Genomic DNA, 21687 nt, shown 5'->3' with positions numbered 1-21687 from the left:
ACACACACAGACACACACACATTACATTAATGGCAATACAATCAGGCTGAACATTTCTGTGTGGCGGAATGTTAGTATGTCTGCATGTGTGTGCATGGCACGTGTGTGCATGTGTGCGGGTGTGGGTCTGTGTGTCCATGTGTGTGCGAGCGCATGTGTGTGTGTATGTGTGGGTGTGGGTGTGGGTGTGTGTGTGTATGTGTGTGTGCGAGCGCGTGTGTGTGTATGAGTGGGTATGTGTGTGTGTGTTTGCGGTGTGTGTGGGGGTGTGTGTGTGCATGTGTGTGCGTATGTGTGTGGGTATGTCTGCATGCGGGTGTGTGTGTGTGTGTGTGTGTGTGTGTGTGTGTGCGAGCATGTGTGTGTGTGTGTGTGTGTATGTGTGTGTGTGTGCGAGCATGTGTGCGTGTTTGCGCGCGCGCGTGTGTGTGTGTGTGTGTGTGTGGTACACACTTGTCCGTGCGGTGACAGTGGCTGAGTCCCCGATAAGGTCAGGGTAGATGGCGTAGGTGCTGAAGGAGTACTCCGTGCTCGGCGTCAGGTCTGTCACCAGCACAGAGCTCACATCGCCCTTCAGGTCAATCTGTCATAACAGCCATCAGGAGAGAAACAGAGGTCAGGGGTCAGAGGTTAACTCCCTCAGAAACCATTACTCCCCTTTGTCACACAGACACAAGGGAATTAGAAAGACTGGCAGTCTGAATTCTAGAGAATAAATAAACTTATATTTAACCATTAAATTAGGAGCATTGGCATTCATTAAATAACATTAAAATACAGTATGTGCTTGCTGTTTCCAGTCCTAAATCCTATAGGACAGACTTTCTTCGGAGAACTCTCCCACTCACTCTCTCTCTCTCTCTCTCACACACACACATGCACGAACACACACACACACACACACACACACACACACACACACACACACAGCAGTGGCTCTGTGCCGAGTTTGGGGGCAGTTCCGGTGACCTCAGCACTTTCTGTAATTACAGTGCCAGTTTGAATCTCTCTTCCTGACTCCAAAGTTAATGAAAACCTGCCATATGGTTCAGAAGTGACCAGTGTGCCCGGGAGAGCCATGTTAACCTGGACCCACCGTATGGCTTTCCAAACTGGCGGGGGTGTTGGGCACCCTGCCCACCTCCTTCACACCTCCTTCACATCCCTCGAGTGGGAGTGACCCCTCCCCCCCCCAGGCCCCTCAACCTCCGAATCACGCCACAGGCAGGGAGGGGGCACCAAACTGCACCGCACACTCCCCGAGCACACCCAAACGAAACAAGCTCGCCAAGAACGGTCTCTGCCCGACGGCGGTGTGCTATAACAACGTCGACGAGCGCAACAACAACACACTCCGTCCGCCTGGATTAATCCTTTTATTTTTCACACCGGCGCTGAAGCCGACACTCCGCATTACGCTGCTGTGATGTTATGCGGGGCGACTAACAAAGCCTCCCGCCATCTGTTACCCGCCGATACAGCTGCGTTCGCACCGGAGCTAACGAGCTACCGTACGGCGTGTCGGTCGCACCTCTCCCATGCCCGCGCTGGGATTTGAACCCAGAACCCTCGGGTGAGAAGGGCAGCACAACGAGCATATTGCGCGGCGCACACTTTCACGTTCAGACAGCGTGGAGCCTGACGCGTTCCTCGGGGACGAGCTGGAGAAGACAGCAGGCCCACAGCAGGACAGGTACAACAATAGCTTGTTGCTATTCACTGGGCTTAGCACACACGCACACAGCCAAGGTCACTCTTCTAAAGCTCACACTCCCCATTGCGCTCCCGCATTCTGGAAACACATGGCTCTATGGACCTCCCTGGAACTGCCCAGCCCTGCACTGCAGAAGTCTTCAGAAGTATTTTAGTCTTCTAATAAAACTTCAAATCTTCAAATCTCAGTAGAAAATATTAAGCTGTACACTGAAGTGAAATTGTCTTACCCGATTGGCAAATCTCGAAAGGAATCAAACTGTTAGCAATATTTTTTGTCTTATTTAGCAAAAAAGTAATAGAAATAAGATTTAAAGTCTAAATATAATGCTCATGTTTGAGATTGATTTCTTCTTTGGTTTTTGTAGTGTGACACCTGGTGTTCGTCGCTAACACTAACACCCCCGTCAGAGCACATCCCCCTCAATGTGCCAGCCCACATCCCCAGAAGACCCAGTGACCGTTACGTCCTCTTACCTGTCTCTGCTCAGCTGAGTCCAGATAGCCCTTGGGGGAGATGGGGGTGACCAGTAGCCGGTAGCCCGTCACATCCCCCGTGGCAGGGGTCCAGGTGAGGCGCAGGGAGCTGTACTCCAGCTCACTGACCGTGACGTCCCTGGGCCCAATGATCCGTTCGGGCACTGCAGCCAGAACAACACACACAGGATCATCAAATCTGGCCCTACAATCCAAATCCGGCCCTGGTTTTCTTTTCTCCTGGATAATTAACTGAACAGTTATCAGTGCTACTGATTGGCCAGACTGTCTTCACATCTGACTCCCGGGTAAAGGGAGGATGGAAGACCAGCAATTCTTGGCCCTCCAGGACTGTGATTTGAGGATCCCTACTGTACAGGAACTATTACAGGCAATAGCATTTGAGGTATGTTATTGTTGAGGATTTGTCAGTGTGTGTTATTGCTAAAGATGTACAGCATACATGTTTTAGAGGTGGATGTTGACAAGGACTTTTTAGTGCGTGTACAGTATACTGGATGTAACGAGTGAGGATAAGTCAGTAAAGTGTGTAATTAATTGATGGATGTTGTTGACGTTGTGTCAGTGTGTGATTGGTGGACAGCATTGAAGACTGTCAGTGTGTGATTGGTGGATGTCGTTTGAGACTGTGTGTCAGTGTGTGATTGGTGGACAGCGTTGAAGACTGTCAGTGTGTGATTGGTAGATGTTGTTGGAGATCGTGTGTAAGAGTATGATTGGTGGACAGTGTTGGAGGCGATTGGTGGATGTCACCATATAGGATGTAGCCAGTGAAGCTCACCAGGCTCAGGCTTTTTGACAGGGCGGGGGGGCTCGGAAGCGGTGAAGCAGATTCGGCGGGAGATCTTCATCAGCAGGTTGTCGAGGTAAGCGAAATCTGAGCTCAGCAGCAAGTGCTCCTCATACGGTGCAGTCACAATCTTCCTCAGCTCTTCTTGGTCCACATCTCTGACCCCTTTGTCAAAAAACAGCACTTCAGTTCACCTAGTATGGACATACACAGCTCCACTTTTCTGCTAGCAGTGTTACAGACTTCGAGCTGTTATATGATGAATACTATACTCAACACATCCTTGAGTGTCTGGTGCGCAGCTCAGCCATACAGACAGTGTCAGAAGTGAGTGATGAGACAGGGAGTTGTGTGTTAAACGCTCCTGTGTTTGGCCGTCCAAAGATGCGTCACACGCAGTTTAAGCAGACAAGATTTACGACGGGTTTGCGGGGGCTGATTAATAACGAACCGGACTTCGATGTCAAAAGTGCAGTGGAAAAATCGTGATGAAAAATTACCGCAATTAACCAGCGAATGGCTAATGAGCTGTAATTATTTCAGCGCTCTGGGACAACAGAATAAGAGATTTCATATCTCTCACACGCACAGACACACTTGCGTGCACACTGACAGAATATATAGTATAATGCATATGTGCACACAAACACTTAGATGCACATACACACATGCATGTACACACTCGCATGCTCATACATACAGTATGCTCACAACTGGGATGTGCAGTATACACATGCTAACAGGGATGTACAGTATACACATACGCTCACATGCTAACTGGTATACACAGTTACCTAGGCACAGTACATATATGCTCACTTGCTAACTGAGATATACAGTAACTGTGTACATACATTACATGCACATGCTAACTGGGAAGTAGTATGTACATACGCTCATGTGCTAACTGGGATAGACATTAACTATGTAGCTACAAACGATAACATGCTAACTAGGATATATACAGTAACTATACATTACTGTACATATTACTGTACATACACTCACATGGTAACTTGGATGTACAGAAGCCTATGTACATACGTTAACATGCGAACTGGGCTGTACAATATACACACATGATAGCATGCTAACTGGGCTGTACAGGATGCATATACGCTAACATGCTAACTGTACAGTATGCATTTTATTTGCATTCAGTGGCACTCAGAGAGGCTTGTGTGGGGGATGGGTGCTGGGGAACAGGAACATACCTACTGCATACAGAGAGATCCCGCTATCCGTCACAGCCTGCGCTGGTCCGTCAATCGCATCAGACGACCTCCCGTCGGTTATCAATACAGCGATCTGAAAATATACAGCAACACAACGGTGACACGCAGCTAGCGACAAGTAACTAACTCCAATATTGTATAATAGTTAAGAGTATGTAACATTTAGCAAATGTTCTTATCCAGAGCATAATGCTCAGATTTCATGTTTGCACACTGTGGTTAGATATTTAATGAGGCAGGTAATTCAGGCGTTCTGGCACACTGGGTTGCAGCTTGATCCTACAACCTTCAATTACAAGCCCAGTTCTCAAACTATTATACTACAATGCTGTCCCTTCATAGACAGGGTGTATGGAAGAATACACAGCTGGACACACGAAGTATTTCCAGGTAAAAATATTAATTTTCCCAAAAGGGCTTAATTGGGATTTTTTTTTTTTTTTTTTTTTGTCTCCTCTGTCTGCTGTGAAGAACTTCGTGAGATCGTTTGAGCTATAAATAAAGCCTGTTTCAGTAAGTGATCAATTTTATTTAAAAATATAGCTTTAATGTATACTTTCTCTCATGTCCAAATTACAGGTAGGCTACTGTAGGCCTATATATTTATCTTCAGGAAGTACAGAATAGCATAATGTTCATGAGCTTATGCAGTCGTGATAAATCAGGGGCATTACCATTCCACAGAAGCAATCAGTGACTCTGAACGTGGTCATAGCAAAACAACGAGTGCATTAATATATGTGCTGGATATCTATTATACTTCATTTTCAATCAGTCTGACATAAGTGAAATCCAATATAAAAAACAATTCCTCCTTTCCACATCTCAGTGACTAGTCAGGTGCTTTTGAATGTATGGGTGAAGAGATGGTCAGAATCGAAATCAGTTACAGAAACCAGTCTGCTCTGGTCTGACCAGTAGGGGGCAATATGGTATTTCGAGACAGCTCAGTAGCATGATAATGACTATGGCTAGTCAGACAGTTTGGAGTCAGGTCTTTGTGATATCTTATGTGTCCAATAAGGTATAGTCCTATTGTTAGGCACAGTCCTTCCCTTCTATAAGACCCTGTCCTTCTACACAGTAAAATATTCAGTGTAAAGTCAATGCTTACAGTGTAAATATGGTGTAAATGTGGCCGCAATTAATTAACATGTACAGAGTTGAATTAACTTATGTTAGAGTTAAATAAACACTGTACATTTTACTGTGTCGAGGGACTGGACTATAGGACACAGCCCTTCTGAGGGAAGCAGTCTTCCCCCCGTTCTTCTCCCTGGCACAATCCACTGTGACGTACCTTAGGGGCTTCATCTCGGACGATGGCAGAGCTGAAGGCGGACTCCACCAGGAACTCCAGCGCCTCTCCGGTCTTACTGCTCCCCCCCTCGTAGGGGAGGTCCCGCACGGCCCTCAGGATCTCCTCCATGGTGGCGTAGTCCGTCAGCGCTATTCTCATCCTGTGGAAAGAGGCAGGGGGAAAAGAGCGGTGTCCGACACAGCCAGGGACGCCCAAGAGAAGTGTGAAATCTCCCCGGGTGCAATCACTGTGACCTCATTGTGACAAACACACATAATACAAAATTCAAGGACTTTCAAAAAGAGTTTAAAAAGTTTGACAAAAGTTTAATTCAGATAATAAGGAACCTTATTCCTTATTCCTTATTATTAGGGGTGGCCTGTAGTGTAGTGGTGAAGGTAAATGACTGTGACACACAAGGTTGGTGGTTCTAATCCCAGTGTAGCCACAATAAGATCCGCACAGCCGTTGGGCCCTTGAGCAAGGCCCTTAGTCCTGCATTGCTCCAGGGGAGGATTGTCTCCTGCTTAGTCAACACAACTGTACGTCACTCTGGATAAGAGAGTCTGCCAAAAGCCAATAATGTAATGTAATGTAATGTATTCCTTATTATCTGAATTATGTAAAGGGAATTTTTAAAGCACAAATAGAAATTCAAGCACCTTCAAGTAAATCAACAAATACCAAAGCCCTGAATTTTCCACAACCAATAGGAAGTACTTTCATGACTTCAAAGGGCCCCTGGGAGCCCTGCTTCCTGTTCAGGCCAGCGGTGAAAATCTCTCAATAACTGTTTTGGCCAAAGAACAATATCACCTCAATCACTGCCTAAAGCTGCAGTTGTGACCCCTGACCCTGGAAGACGGAGCCTCTCGCGCGACGCAGTCACACCTGGGGCCGTCGCTGTAGACGGTGACTCCAAAGCGGATGCCCTCCTCGCCCACGGCGTTGTCTTGGAAAGATTTGATGATGTCAGTAATGAACTCCTTCACCAGCTGGAAGTTGATGGGACCCATGCTCCAGGACTCGTCCACCAGGAATACGATGTCTGCAGCTATGGCACTACGGCATTCTGGGAGGGACAAAAACCCCAGCTCAAGGTTACACCACTCAAAAACTAAATTCAGTAAACTGTATAAACTATCATTCATTAATTAATTCATTATCCGAACACTCTTAACCTGAACAGGGTCGCAGGGGGGCTGGAGCCTATCCCAGCATACATTGGGCGAAAGGCAGGAATACACCCTGGACAGGTCGCCAGTCCATCGCAGGGCACACACACCATTCACTCACACACTCATACCTATGGGCAATTTAGACTCTCCAATCAGCCTAACCTGCATGTCTTTGGACTGTGGGAGGAAACCGGAGTACCCAGAGGAAACCCACGCAAACACGGGGAGAACATGCAAACTCCACACAGAGAGGCCCCGGCCGACCAATCCCAGGACCTCCTTGCTGTGAGTGCATCCGTGCTGCCGTGTATAAACTATCAGATAAATAATATTCATTATCCCAGGCTCGCCATGATTGTGAAATGCATCAGGCATTAAAAGTTTTTTTTTCGGCATGGTTAATGTAAAAGTTATTTAAAATAAAACGTTTTTAAAAAGTTTTATGGATAGAGGAGCTGAAAAGTAATTGACGGTTGCCATGAAAACCTGAAGAAATGAACATCAAAGTCCAGCTAACTTGATGGAACGTCAAAGGGTTTAATGTCACCCATCAGCACTTCCTCTGAAGTGCTACACACTATGCATATAGAGAACATGACCAGGATAGCAAACACATCTTTCCTGTAACAATGCAAAATATATGAAAAGCTGAAACAACCACTACAAGGTACAAACTGGACACAGGAGCACGTATTTGTCTTCTTTCACAGTCTGGGGCAGAACATTATTGACAGATTCAGGCTGGTTTATTGTGAAAGAACATTGCCATTCAGGGAGGCAGGCTTGTCAGATTGATTGAATAAACGCCATTTTAATCACTTTCTTCCTCAGTACTCAGATAGGTACTTACTGACCAGGCGGCAGGTCATTGTTGGCACACTCGTGGTGAGGAGCAGGTCAGACAGTCACAGCAGGGGGCAGTGTAACACCGTGAGAAACAGAGGTTGCGCTCTCATTGGGCACATGGGCAGTGCCACAGCCAGCCTGCCTCAGTGTGAGTATGAATGTTTAATGGAACACAAGCGGAGCGATCAGGACGGGGGAAGCAGACCATCAATATTCACCGCGCTGAATCCCTACAGCTTCAGGGCACAATGCACTGATGAGGATCGCTTTGAATGAGGAGATAAATATCCCAACGCAAACATCCACTTCACGCTCACAGGCATGCTCTTTCAGATGCTCACAAACAGACAAGCGCATTCACTTTCTGTCTGACCATCATGCGCACACACACACACACACACACACACACACACACACACACATAAATGAGACTCTCTCTCTCTCTCTCTCTCTCTCTCTCTCTCTTCACACATATACATACACAGTATTATACACACATACACACAAACTCTCATACACACACACATGCACACAAACTCTTCGATACACACATCCACAGCATACTCTCATGCACACATATGCACACACACTCATAAATGAGTCTCCCGCTTATTTAACACACTCATAAATGCTGTTGCTCTCTCACTCTCTCTCTCTTCACACATATGTATACATACACAGTATTACACACACGCACACAAACTCTTAGACACACACATGCACAGCATACTCTCATGCACAGACATGCACTCACATACACACTCACACACATGCACACAGATGTTCATACACACATACACACTCTCTCATGCACACACACACACACACACATGCTCATGAACACACAAGCACATCCTCTCTCTCACATACACACATGCACGCACACACACTCATAAATGAGTCTCCCCTATGCAGACTGAATGGAGAGGGGGAGGGAGAAACACCATTGATTACACTGGTGTGCTGGAGTTAAAGGGCAGTTAATGGGCTCTGCAGTGATGAATAGCTGGGGGAGTGTGAGAGACTCCATCCTCTCCTCTCTTCTGGCTGCCGGCCCAGGATGGAGCAGGCCTGATATACAGCAAGAGCTTAATGCACACCTCTCCTCGCCTCTCCTAGCACTCTCTCTCACTCTCTCTCTGTCTCTCGCCCTCTCACTCTGTCTCTCTCTGTCTCTCTCGCTCTCTCACACTCTCTCTCACTCGCTCTCTCTCTGTTTCCCTCAGTCTGTCTCTCTCTGCCATCTCCTTGCCCCCCTAGCATTCTCTCTCTCTCACTCTCTCTCTTGCTCTCCTCTCCCCTCTCTCTGTCTCTGTATCTCCTCTCATCTCTCTCTCACTCTCTCTGCCCTCACCCATGCTCTCTTAACATTGCCTCTCTCTCTCTGTCTCTCTCTCTGTCTCTGTCTCACTCTCTCTTGCTCTCTCTCTATCTCTATCACTCTCTCACTCTATCTGTCTCTCTGTCCCTTTCTCTGTGTCTCTCTCTGCCCTCTCCTAGCTTTCCTCGCTCTCTCTCTCCTCCCCTCTCCCTTCATCTCATAGCATTCCTCTAGCACTTTCTCTCTCATCCCTCCCTCTCTCTCCTTTCTGTTTGTCTGCTTTCCCCAGCTCTCTATTTCTCTCCCTCTCTCTCCCTCGCTCTGCTCTGCTCCGCTCACCTCCCCGGCTCCTGGACGCAGGCCCTGTGTGAGACGGGCCGGGGGACGTGGGGTGGTTTTAAATGGCTTTTTGCGCCTGGCTCTCTTCCTCAGCAGAGGCAGCAGCTTTTCAGCATGCACCTGAATGTCACGGCTCCATCTGACACGCGGTCTGACGGGTTTCCAAGGTCACGCGGTTCAGATCCGCGGGGCGGGGCGATCCGCGTGCCTTCGGCATACACAAACTGCTCCGCCACAGATCGGCTGGCGTGAAGTGTGCATTGTGCACGAACAGCTGAGTAACATAAACCAGGTTACAGAATGAAAGCAGCTGCGTAAGAACAGTTGAGACCACTATTTCATACCGTATGTGTGTGTGCGTGTACGCATATGTGTGTGTGCGGGTGTGTGTGTGCATGTGTCTGTGTGTGCATGTGCGTGTGTCTGTGACTCTGTGTGTGTGTGTGTGTGTGTGTGTGTGTGCATGTGCACGTGTCTGTCTGTGTGTGAATGCGTGTGTGAGAGAGAGAGAGACAGAGTGATAGAGACTCAAATGTGTCGCCATAGTCGATCAGTATTTTCATTGTCTTAAATAATTCTCATGGTATTCATGCATGAAATCAGGAAGAAGAGAGCAAGCTTCGGTGATGTGGTACAAAGGTACAGCTGAGATCTCATAATGAACAGTGGCATTGGCATTGTGTTCACATTTCATCCACTGAAGGGCTTAATCACACAATATCACACAATATCATAACCACGTGCCAAACAATGATACTGTAGGACATAGCAACCAGAACACAAATAGAGCCACAATGTCTCATACATACAGTATACAATACATATAATAATATCACTGGGTTCAGCAGAGATAACGCCTCCTATCCAGCTCTCTACGGTGTATCGTATTATCTCTCCCCTCTGTATCTGACCAGCACTAACAGTGTTATAGGAGGTTCCAAGGGATAATTAAACTGGCTTAAGATGGCGAGTGGGAGGAGAAGTCAGTTAGCTGAGCGACCTTAACTTAACCAGCACTGGAAAATTGAATATCCAGGCTCCAACCTGATTTTATACACGAGTTGCAAGCGCATTCAAACACGCAAGCCGATGTTGAAAGCTCCATGCAATCAAACCATAACCGTAAAGCGTTGTCTCACGCCTGAAAGATGCGTCACAGAAAGGATAAGATAGGATGAAGCCCCACTTCAACATCTAAATACTTTGTTATCTATTAATTGTGATGATGTAATGACTAAAGGTATCAACAACATTAGCACTTGACATTCTTGACATTGGCACATATGTAATCAATCATACATGCTGCTACCATTAGCCTATTAGCTATGCTTATTAAGGCTCCCTCGCATGCTTGGTTAACCAGCTAGCTTGATGGGAAAATCATATATAATTCAGAAAACATTATCTTTATATCATTATAAGTTTACATACCTTATAACTGTATAAGTTCAGGTTATAAAGTTCGGGGACGCCTATTTAATGCATATTTAACTACCTGCCTCACTACCTTGCTGATGTCACCAAGATAATCTAGGCTTTTTGGCTGCCAATAGAACCAAACTATTACATTTGAATATTGGGGATATTGTATTTAAAATAAATTAATAGGGATTTTGTTATTGTGTCATATTTAATACCGAATTTGCATCATTATTGGACTGCCATAAAAAATAGGATTTACTGTAGTGCTTCCTGTTATGTGTGTCCAACAGGGAATGCAAGAAAGGACCACTACAAATACGAAATGTTCCACTTAAAGATTTGACATAAATTGTTGATGGATAGTGACAAAACAGAAAGCAGGGTTTGTTAATCCTTATTTAATATAGAAACAACAACCTGAAGAAAGAAACTGTGTACAATTGTGGCGTAAGATAAAAACATATTATGCATTTTTAACATAAGAATTCCTTTATTTTATATAGATATTTTCATAGGTCATATTTTTGACCAGTGAAATATTTTAAGTGTCCGAGAACATAAACATATGGTGTAAAAAATGCTCCCAGCTAGTCAGAGGTTTAAGATGTCTCGAAGAAGAAAAATGTAGAAAATGTAGTAAAATATGACAAGGTAGTAATTTGTAAAGCCATGTATATGTCACAATTTAACACAGCAGGAAGATATGACAAGATAGGGGAGAAAAAAAGCACACCGGTATGCAAACAATGTATGTGCAAACGTAAATGGCCAACAGATGGCAGCGTGTACATTATACACAGTATATGTTCAGGTTTAACTACACTGTCAACATTAAAGTTATTTATCGTGCCAAAGGTAATGTTCATGTACACGACTACTCAAATATTCTGACACGTCCCTGTTTGGAAACAACCATTCATTCAGATCACCGCAAAAAAGCAGTGCCAATCATTAGCAAGAATGTGTAATGTAATGACCATCATCATCATCATCATCATCATTATCATTATCATCATCACAAAACTGCAATACTGCATACGAGTAACTGGTGCAGACACGGGTGTGCTCTCTGCACTATCTCAGTTAAAGCAGTTCAAGCCCTGCAGTGACATGTAATCCACATCTTTGCCACACTCAAACATCCTCACAGCCCTGCCCTCAGTAAGGTCATCCCCTCTGCCTCATGATACCCATCAGTCCCAAGGTTACAGGTCTCCAGTCTTTTATGAAATTGCTTTGTTTTACTTGTTCAGATTGTGGGGAAAGGGGTGAGATAAAAGACAAAAGCAATAAAAAACACGGAACATGAAAAGACAAGACCTTAAAGATCACATTCCTACAGATTTTAACACCCGACCGTCAGTCAAAGAAACGACTAGCTCATAATACGTGTGGAAAATTACAGGGATTCTTTTACTGTGGCTCAGGTAATCAGGACAAGATCTCTCCCACCCAGCCCCTGTTCAGCCCAGAAGCTGCTTACGCAGGTCACAGAGCTGTTGGCCCATAATATTTCGCCCTGTGAAAGTTTACAACTGTCCCGTCCCCCCAGGGGGAGAATGCGGTATGCAGTGGTCACAGGAGAGAAATATGAAGAGTCCGCAGTCCCTCTTATTCTGTGATGCAGGACTCCTTGAGACGTGCCTCTCCATTGACAACCAAGACAACCAACACAAATGGTTGGAGTTAGTCATGACCTGCTGAAGCACTACCAGTAGTGTCCGCACATTGCCGACAATGTGCAGACACTGTATCTGTAGTTCTGTATTGCATGCATCGTAATGATCACCTGCAGATTTTTTTTCTGAATTTATTTTTAAATAAATATTGGAGCATGGTTGCCCCTATTGCCCCTATTGCCCATCAAGAGAGTGAAGAGCTGTGGGTTCTCCTCATGCAGTGTCATCAGTGTGCTACTTTTCACACCCCAGACCACAGCTACGCTTATATAGAGTTGAAGGGTACGAAGACCTATTATAAGCAGCTTTGGCACACAGTCCACGGTCACACGATTGACCAGCGGGGGTCACTAGAGGGCGATGAAATGCAGATCCCCTAACTGATTGAACCCTCCCGTACCCAGGGTGATGCAATTGCCAAATGGTGGTACTAGCTGGCTGGCTCTGGCATGGTATGGATTCAAACCAAGACAGTCATCCACAATGTACCACAATGTTGTGCTTTAACTGAATGAACCACAAACAGCCCCTGTATAGACCCTTTCTGACTCACTGTGGTGAGACCCCATGACACTCTTCTCAAAGAGTAGGGGGTTCCTCGGTGTCCTGGTTAAATTCCCAACCCTAGCTCTTTCAACCTGCCACTTAATCATTCACTGATTCAATTGGCAAAAACAATGTTCTTTCCCTGTCCACCTCAGCCGGTGTGTGTTGAGCGTTCTGGTATAGAATGGCAGCCATGCATCACCCAGGTGGGTGATACACATTGGTGGTGGTTGAGGCCAATTTCCCCCTCATCACTGTAAGTGCTTTGAGTGTCTAAAAAAGTGCTGTATAAATTGAATGATCTATCTATCTTTAGTTGCAGTGTCCTGACAGTTGTGATATCTTCCAGACACTACCTGTATATTGCACAGAAAACTGATAACCTTCAGAGACCAGACCTGCAGTATCCACACATTACTGATAACCTATTGAGATCTATCTGCAGTGTCCACAGAGTACTCATAACCTGCTGAGATATACATCTGTCGGGTCAAAAATGCGCATAACCGACCAAGATGCACCTTCAGTAGAGTCCACTAAATACTCATGACCTGCAGAAACACATGTGTGGAGATCACACAGTGCTGATAACCTATAGAGTTACAGTATACAGTGCAGCATAAAGCTCATGAATGAAGTGGCAGAATAGATACAGTTTAGATATAATCTGTAGCCTAAAATCTGAATTATTTTCTTCGCTTGATTACCAGTGAAGCAAATAATTGGAAAATAATGAATGTTTTTTCAGGTGCATGTATATAAAATTTAAAACTTGGTATTCTGTGCCCACAACCAGGACATGCTGACAAAGCAAAGACAAAGTAATCTGCAGTAAACAGCATGAAACGGCATTTTTCTGATGAAAGTTTCTGAATGGAGTTTGTTCGCTAACATATAATAGGATTTGCCTCTTTAGTGCTTTGTCTTTGGAACAATTAGGCTGATTTTACCGAATGAAACTGTGTCTCAACATTTTAATAAAAGTGTCAAAATAAGAGATAGAACTAGGAAGGAAATTATATACCAAAGAGTATAAGATTATTCAGCTGGCTTGTTAATCAAGAGAGACGAAACAGGTTGAAAACAATGAGCGGTTTGAAGGTAAGAATTCAGCCTCCTGCATTTCAGGCTTGTGAGCCGTTACTGACAGACACGCCATACCTGCCCCGCTTGCGTAGCGCAGAAGGTATGCAGATGTGCACTACCTGAAGGATCCAGGTGTGCCACAGATTTCAAACTCAATCAGGTTTAGTCAGGACAAATGCTATGGTTCATTCCACTTCAGTGACGCCAGCAGTTTCCATGCATGGCCTACAGAAGATCCCTATGTGCAGATGAAAGCAAAAGTACCGTAGCTCTTGTATATTTTTATATTTTGCATGGAAAGCTGCCACTGATTTTATTGTAGACTTCCTCAATTGAGCTTGATACAAAAACAATGTAAGTTTCTGGTTACTCTCAGACTGATAAATGATTTGACCCTACAGACGTGCTGCATTATTCGCGGACAAACCCTTCAGTTATCCAATAAGAGTCTGAAAACTCTGAATCTGGAGTACTGGAAGACAACCGTTTCCAGGTCAGGAAAAAGATAAAAGCCGAACCCTCAGATGTCATGCTTTGCCTTGAACCTCAACGTGGTTCTTGTTACTTCCTGACATCAGAAGAATTATTAAGAGGGTTAAAAACTTTGGATGTTGCCTGGACATTTTCCAGCTTCCAGCTGGATAATTTACACGCACAGTATAGCGTACCTCTGAAAGCATTTAGTCGGAAAAAAGCAGAATAGCATTCTCCATGCCTGCATGGACTGGAAACACGATTTCTCACAGATTCTTGTGCCGTTCACCAGACTGCAGGAGTCTAAATCTGAGACGCCGTGTGGTGAAACAAACAGCGGCACCAAGGCTGCAGTTCACTTTGGTGCAAAAAACAACACAGATTAATGAGGCTTTGCTGAAACGCACGGACCTCTTTCATTGGCAGGCATCCAGCTGATGTGGCAGAGGGAACAGCACCAGTATTTACACTATTTTAAGTGGATTTATTTCCACACAACCTAAAATTGTTACAAATAAAATTAACAGTGCTGACTATATACACACATTAGGGATGTGAATAAATAATCTGATAATAGGAAATTGCCCATATAAATCTCTGCTCGGAGAGTATTCAGACACGCCTGGATCATTTTGCCCATAAATTTTAACACTGTGCATTTACATTTTGCACTTTACATGGTCACTGTTTATGTGAAATAATTCTACAATGTGACACAATGATGGAGCTTAGCATGCGGCAAACACAAATGCTACCAGCAGGAGCGTAGCTTTCTTCACAAGGATGTGTCAACCACGGATAAGTCTATTTGTCGGATATCCCCTTCTTGTATTCAGGAGGCAAAGCATCTATTACATTACAGGCATACCACGCTCCAACTAATAATGAAACCCACAACCACTGAGTTACAAGCGCATTTACATTTTTACTTATTAGCCATTTTAGCTGATGCTCATATCCAGAGTGACAAGGTAAGGCCTCCATTCGTAAATCACCAACATGCCAAGTAGCCCCGTTCCTTAAACATTACACTGACGTCCCTGTCCAAAATTATTTTTAACAACTTGGAATATTATAGAAATGATTTATTCATTATTCAACTCTTGAGTTTAAAATTTCAAACGAGAAACATTCATATCCTCAATACACAAACAATAGCCTGCAAGTAATCACTAAAGCTCTGAACTCATAACCTTGGCTGGTTAGTGAGTGAGCAGGACAGGTGGGGAGTGCGTACCTTCGGCCTGGGCTGAGACAGTGCTGTGCGTCAGAGACAGAGACAGGATGAAGACCCACACACAGGAGCAATCCATACTCTCTTCCGCTTATCTTCCGTTCCAGGTCCTCCCCGGCACTCTTATCTTCTGTCAGAGTTCCTCTCTGATTTGTGCGCCCAAAATCTATTTATTCCCCAGTTATCTGAAAGAGAAATGAAAAATAAACATCACAATACTACTGTATATGCATATTAAGTATTTCCTCAGCGTGTCTGTATATTGACTTATAAACTAAATACACAGCTAAAATAAGCATTGTATTCATTTCTTTTTGCCTCGGTTGTGATTATTATGTTATTATTTGTGTTGTTCATAGGTACCCTGTGTTACTGCCTACCTGCTCTCTGGCCTTGGGATGGGAAAAGAGAGAAAGGCTCCCCATCTTGTCAACAGACTTATAATAAGCACCCTGTGTTCAGCTTGGACACAGCTGGAGAGGCGTAATGGATTGGTAAAAGATTGAGGTCTGGTATCAGGTCCACACGTTTTCACTCCACTACAAAATGGATGAGCTGCACGAGGCCCCACTAATATCCACTTACATCAAAAACGTCACTAAAACAAGGCTTAAACAATGCCATAAGCGCAACACGGCACAGAGTATCAAATAAGGAAACAGAATGAATAATAACTCTTAGAAACGTCACAGATTGACATAGTATTCCTAAGGGGAATTTCATGAAGAAGGATTATGGAGTTAGGTGGATAACTGCACTGAGTGAAACCCAAAACAGCTCAGCTTTTCTCAGCTTTTTTACCTCTGTACATGTTCCAGATTTGGGAGGGTTCCAGGTTGTACTCAGTACATCTAACCCAGTAGTCCTGCTCTGTGAAATACCCCCCTGGGCTCAGCTCATTTAAATATATATTGAATGTTGACTGAATCGTAACTGCGTCTGAATTCTAGGTAATGAAATCCTATGAGATCTTAATACAGTGTACCAATGCTCTATTTGAATATAGCATTGTTCATATTGGCAGGAGCGGCAAAATGATTCTGCGTTTACTTCAGGGATTATTGCACATGGTAATGTTCACAATGTTCACAAGCCCAGGCGAGGGTGCTAAAAGTCCTAAAAGCTGTAGATGTGTCCTCCAATGCCAGGGAGAGACGGTACCCCACAGGAGGCTGCTCTGTGAAGATCTCCTGGTACCTGGCACCTCGACATCGAGTAATGCAGCAGTCAGAAGACAGTCTTTGAGGACAGAACGTGAGCAGAGGAAACATTACAGTCAGGAACCCTGGGAAGGGCCTAGCAGGCCCTGTCGTCTTAACCAGGGTCAGACTGCGCTACTGTGCAACACCACAGACAACTGCGCACTTCCGATGTAAATGAGAAGCATCTGTAAACATTCAACCACCGCTTCAGTGTCCTGTCCCACATAACACCAACATACCAAATCACTGCCCCAAGACTGATTACAGACAGCAATGACAACTTAATGTGTGAAGCAGCTCTTTGCAATATAAAAAACGGGAAAATGTAAGTCATTCAGCAGTTTGATTCCAGTCATTTGAGTTGCAGTATTTATATGCAAAGCGACCTCGTCAGCATGAATGTTCAGTGGTTAAGTGAGTTTTTCAGCTTGAGTACAGCAGCAGCGTCCTACCTGTGGAAAACCCTGCTGGGAAGCTACAGTCCCCCCGCGTCCTCCAGTCCTGCAAATTGACCACTTTTCCACCCCGCCGCCATGACTTGTGCAGTTAATTTCCGTTGAATGGAGGGAGCCGCGACCGTACCTGGATCCCACAGAGCAGTCTCCACGGTCTGGGCTCCACGGCTTCACTGACAGCTGCTGGCTCCTGCAGCTCTCACTCTCTCTCCCTCTCCTTCACCCTCCAACGCAGACAAGCTGCCTCATGTTCCTCTGTGTAAACTGTGGCATGCGCTCCAGTCCTCAGAATCACCCCTGCTGCATTCTCACTCTTTCTTTCTCTCTACTCGTCCTTCATTCCTGTCTTCCCGAGTCGCACCCTCTTCCCTCGTGCTCTTCATTTCCTGTGCCGATATTGAGGCTTAGCATTTTAAAAAAGTCGTTTTTACCACTTCGCATTGGTTGATGCATCCCTAGACTCTGATGAAATACTGCAATGAATATTAATTTGTGGCATTATGGAGAGTCCTTTAAATGGTTTAAAATAGGACTTGGACATTGAGTCCGCGTTGATAACAGTTTGTGTTGCCGGTCTTCACAGCAGCTGCACCGTGACCTCTTCCTTCTGTCCAATGTTCCAGAACCTTCTTACCCACTGAGACCAGGAAAGCTTCAGGACTAATGGAGTGCAGATAACTGCTGTCTGGTGGGCTTGTTATCACTCAGTCATGACTGTTTGTTAGATGTACACAAGCAGACATCTCCATGACACGCAACTGCATTTGATACTGAAGAAATTTTTTGGGGGGGCCTGCGGTTAGGTAACACTATCATTCCTAACAGCACGGTGGAGCGATGAAAGACGAGGTCAAATCGTCCATGAAAGTCAAGGGCATTCCCTTGCTTCCTAAACTCCTCCCAGCTGGGGATGAAAGTGGGGAACTTCTGGGGCAGTGATAAAAGATCTTACTCCAGGCGTCAACCTTTCCCGTCACTCCAGTGTACAGCTTGCTACATATGGTACAAGCACTCCCTCCCCCTCCCTCTGTCTCCCCTCTTCCTGTCTCACAGCAATATACTGTATTGTATGACATGTTTACATAAAATAAAAAGCAACTACAATAGTGATTGTAGTTAACAACAGTATAACTAAAATTATACTATTATTTGCCTGCATATTTAATGAAACGTGACAATGATGTTTAATTTGCCAAAAGAGTCTGCCAAATGTGAATATATTTCCTTTAGTGCCTGAATGTGAATCACTCCCTGGTGATGACAGGACTACAGCTTGTCCTATTAAAATGGCCAGATTGGGATGTCCTGGGTCGGCATTTGGTTCAGATCCAGCTCTGATTTTTATCTCTGGTGGGGAACAGATATTATGCAATGCTGTAATGTACGTTAAGCTGTCAGTGAACTTTTATTTGCAATTACATTTTACTGTCAAGCTTCAGAAATAATATTTACAGTGCTTTTTTATTACTTAGTTGCAATAATGCTGGAGCAAGGAAGACTTGAAGCCAATTACAGCTGAAATTATTAGTCCGTAGCTGATTTCAGGGCCAACTGACAGATTGAAGCAATTGGACACCTTGAAATAGGGTTTGTAAGGAAAGCGAAATTTGGTTCATTTTCTGAAGGTGTATTCACAGAGCATTCATTTTGGAGGGCTGATGAGCAGCATATTGCACCCTGTGGGTGGTGATTACCATATCAATGTCCACTTGAAGCATGTCATATCACTACAAATTTAAACCAGTATGCTTTCCAGTCGGGGTCTTGTACTATTTTGTGAGAGTAATGTAATGAAATAATGAAACCCTTGAGTTTCAGCCAGTGAGGGTTTTTTTGCTTTTATTCCTTTTTTCAGGGTGCAATTTTCAATCACTATGGTCACAGGATATACCATTTGAAAGTGTTAAAAGTTATGTTATCTGTATAACTTATTTTAACATGCCATTGCTTTAGCAACAGAAGTTCCCTATTTTGTAATGTCTGGATGGTTTTCTTTTCACAAGTGTACATTGTTACCTTAGAATTTCTCGGGAGGAATTACCATTGTTTCGCCGTTGTATACTTCTACAAAAGTACTTGTACATTGAAATGCTATTATCTACATTTTGTATAGGCTCTCTTGAACACATTGAGCCCAAGTACAACCATCTCTGAACAGTATTTGTAAGTTTAGTTTAGTTGCAGATAAAATTCATTACCCCCATCCGTGTGTAAGAAAATGCAATTCAATTCAACATCAGCTCATCCAAGAACCAACTACAGGATGTTATTGAAGTGATGAATAAAAACTGTATATAATTTGATAGGCTTGGATGAAACAACAAAGCATTTTTAAGAAAAGATTGCCTGCTTAATGAAACTGTAGCATTTTCACTACGTACACATAGTCTGTTGTGCATGTGTCCTTTTGGAGTCTCCAAATGTCCTTTCTGGAAAACTGCCTAGACATACTGTAGATTAAAAAAAAACATGCAGAATGCTGATTTATCACCAGATAAATTTGAGGTGATATTGTCCTCAAATTTGAAAGGGGATTCATCCAGTGTTGTGCCAGATCTACAATAATCTGTATTCAGTCAAAAACAGAAAGTCTTTTCAGCAAGAAAAAAAAAAAACTACTATTTCAGCTTCTGTAACTTTGACTTTGTACTACTCGGAGTAATTATGTCTTTTTGAAAACAAGCCCCAAAGGGTTACCTCTCAGAAGAGACCAGGATTATGCCTGTCATCAAAAGGGTTCAAGAATAGTAACTATTTTATTTTGGGTATGCCATTTTTAATTTAAGGGGTTAAACTCTGTAGGGAAAAAAGTACAAACTTTTCATAAAGCACAATCTACTGTGAGACATGGGCAACAATTATAACCATAAAATTGTGACTTAATGGTGCGTTCCATTTGTACTGGGAAGTCGGAATTTCCGAGTTCCCAGTCGGACATTTCAACTGGAACGCCCCCTGAGGTGGGATTTCCGACTGGGAAAGTTGGAAGGACCGAGTAACCCCGAGTTAGAAATCCAAGATGGCTGCTCCGTGCGTCAACGGTAAATGAAATCTCTCGTAATGTATTATTTAGCACTTCTGTTTTGTTTTTGTGTAATTAAATAAGTGGTATACGTAGTACTGTCCAACGTCTATCTGTGGACATGTTACTACGGTGTTTGTATGTATAGAATACCGTGTAATGTGGTGTTTTCAACTGGTATTGCTAACAATGGCTACAACGATAGCAACAATAGCACTGGAGGCGTCCATCTTGGTTATCCGAGTTGTTTACTGGAATGCGGTTAACTCGGGTGTGACGTCATTCCCAGCTCCGACTTCCGACTTCCGAAGTAAATGGAACGCGCCATAATTCAATAATTAAGGCATATTACGCCTATAGTGGAATAGTAGTCAAGACTACAAGATTGTTTAATTTTCTATCCGCTCCTATATTTTGCAACAAAAGTTGAAGATCCTGCCTTTTTCATAAAACATTTTTTCATTTTTCAAGTTCACAACCAGGGCCAATAAATTGGCAGTATATCTCAAACACAGGTTCCCCTGTCTGTGATTGACAGCAGCCAACAGCATAAAAGCAGGGATGTAATTTCAGTGTCATCTAGGGTGAGATGAAATTCTACCTACTTTTCCAGCCGTGTAGCCACTTAATTAATTCGTACAGATGTCGAACAGGGCTGGAGTCAGCTTTGCTTCCTCCCAACCCTAAACGTGTCTGACTCTCATTTTCACTCTCACTCTCCCTTCTCCCAGGTGTGCAGAGGGTAGGAATTAGAGCTAAGTGCTCTGCGTTCTGTCACGCCTCTGCCCTTAGTCAGTAAAAGTAGTTTCCAAACTACAAATCTGACCCCACCACCACTTTTTCAAACTAAATGCAGCCTAAATTGATAAGCCTAATCATTTTATCTGATGCTAAAAAAAGATACTGAAGTTGTTTCTTTCACTTCCACATAGAGGGGCTATGTTGTATATAAATCCATGACTGCAATCACCTTTACTTTGTAACTATGGTGCATATGGTGCATAGTCAGACCAGGGCAGGTTTTTTCGCTAGCTAACAGAGACAACGCTAAGGTCAACACTGAGGATCAGGTCAATGAAACCTACCTGCATGCAGAACTGATGAATATAAACCAATTTCAAACTAACACGTATTTGCATTATCCTATTAGCCATTGAGACAGAAATGTGCACACTCCACAGACTTATAAACGAGCTAAGTGCCTTTAAACAAGTGGGCAGTTTTGCCATTGTGTCAGCTGACAGAGTAAATACGTGACTGTGCCTCTGTTACAGTTACTGGGGTGACTTACACCAATTTGTTTAAATTAGAGCAATGCTGCTGCTTCAACAGAAAAGCCTACTGTCA

At 44.0% G+C, this 21687-nt stretch overlaps 1 protein-coding gene across 1 annotated transcript in view; it reads right to left on the bottom strand.

The window, feature by feature from the left end:
• The window catches only part of col7a1l (collagen type VII alpha 1-like), an 88500-nt gene extending 71041 nt beyond the window's left edge, over positions 1-17459 (bottom strand). The window contains exons 1-8 of the mRNA XM_061252619.1: positions 17316-17459; positions 15665-15846; positions 6428-6608; positions 5537-5696; positions 4216-4309; positions 2993-3166; positions 2191-2354; positions 454-583 (exon numbers count right to left, since the gene is read on the bottom strand). Coding sequence (XP_061108603.1) covers positions 454-583; positions 2191-2354; positions 2993-3166; positions 4216-4309; positions 5537-5696; positions 6428-6608; positions 15665-15740 — 979 coding nt within the window. The 5' untranslated portion in view covers positions 15741-15846; positions 17316-17459. The remainder of the gene's footprint in view (positions 1-453; positions 584-2190; positions 2355-2992; positions 3167-4215; positions 4310-5536; positions 5697-6427; positions 6609-15664; positions 15847-17315) is intronic.
• Between the last annotated feature and the right edge of the window lie 4228 nt (positions 17460-21687).

This window comes from Conger conger, chromosome 8 (genome assembly GCF_963514075.1).
Source record: "Conger conger chromosome 8, fConCon1.1, whole genome shotgun sequence".
Lineage (NCBI taxonomy): Eukaryota > Metazoa > Chordata > Actinopteri > Anguilliformes > Congridae > Conger > Conger conger.
This window is presented reverse-complemented; position numbering and strand designations above follow the sequence as displayed.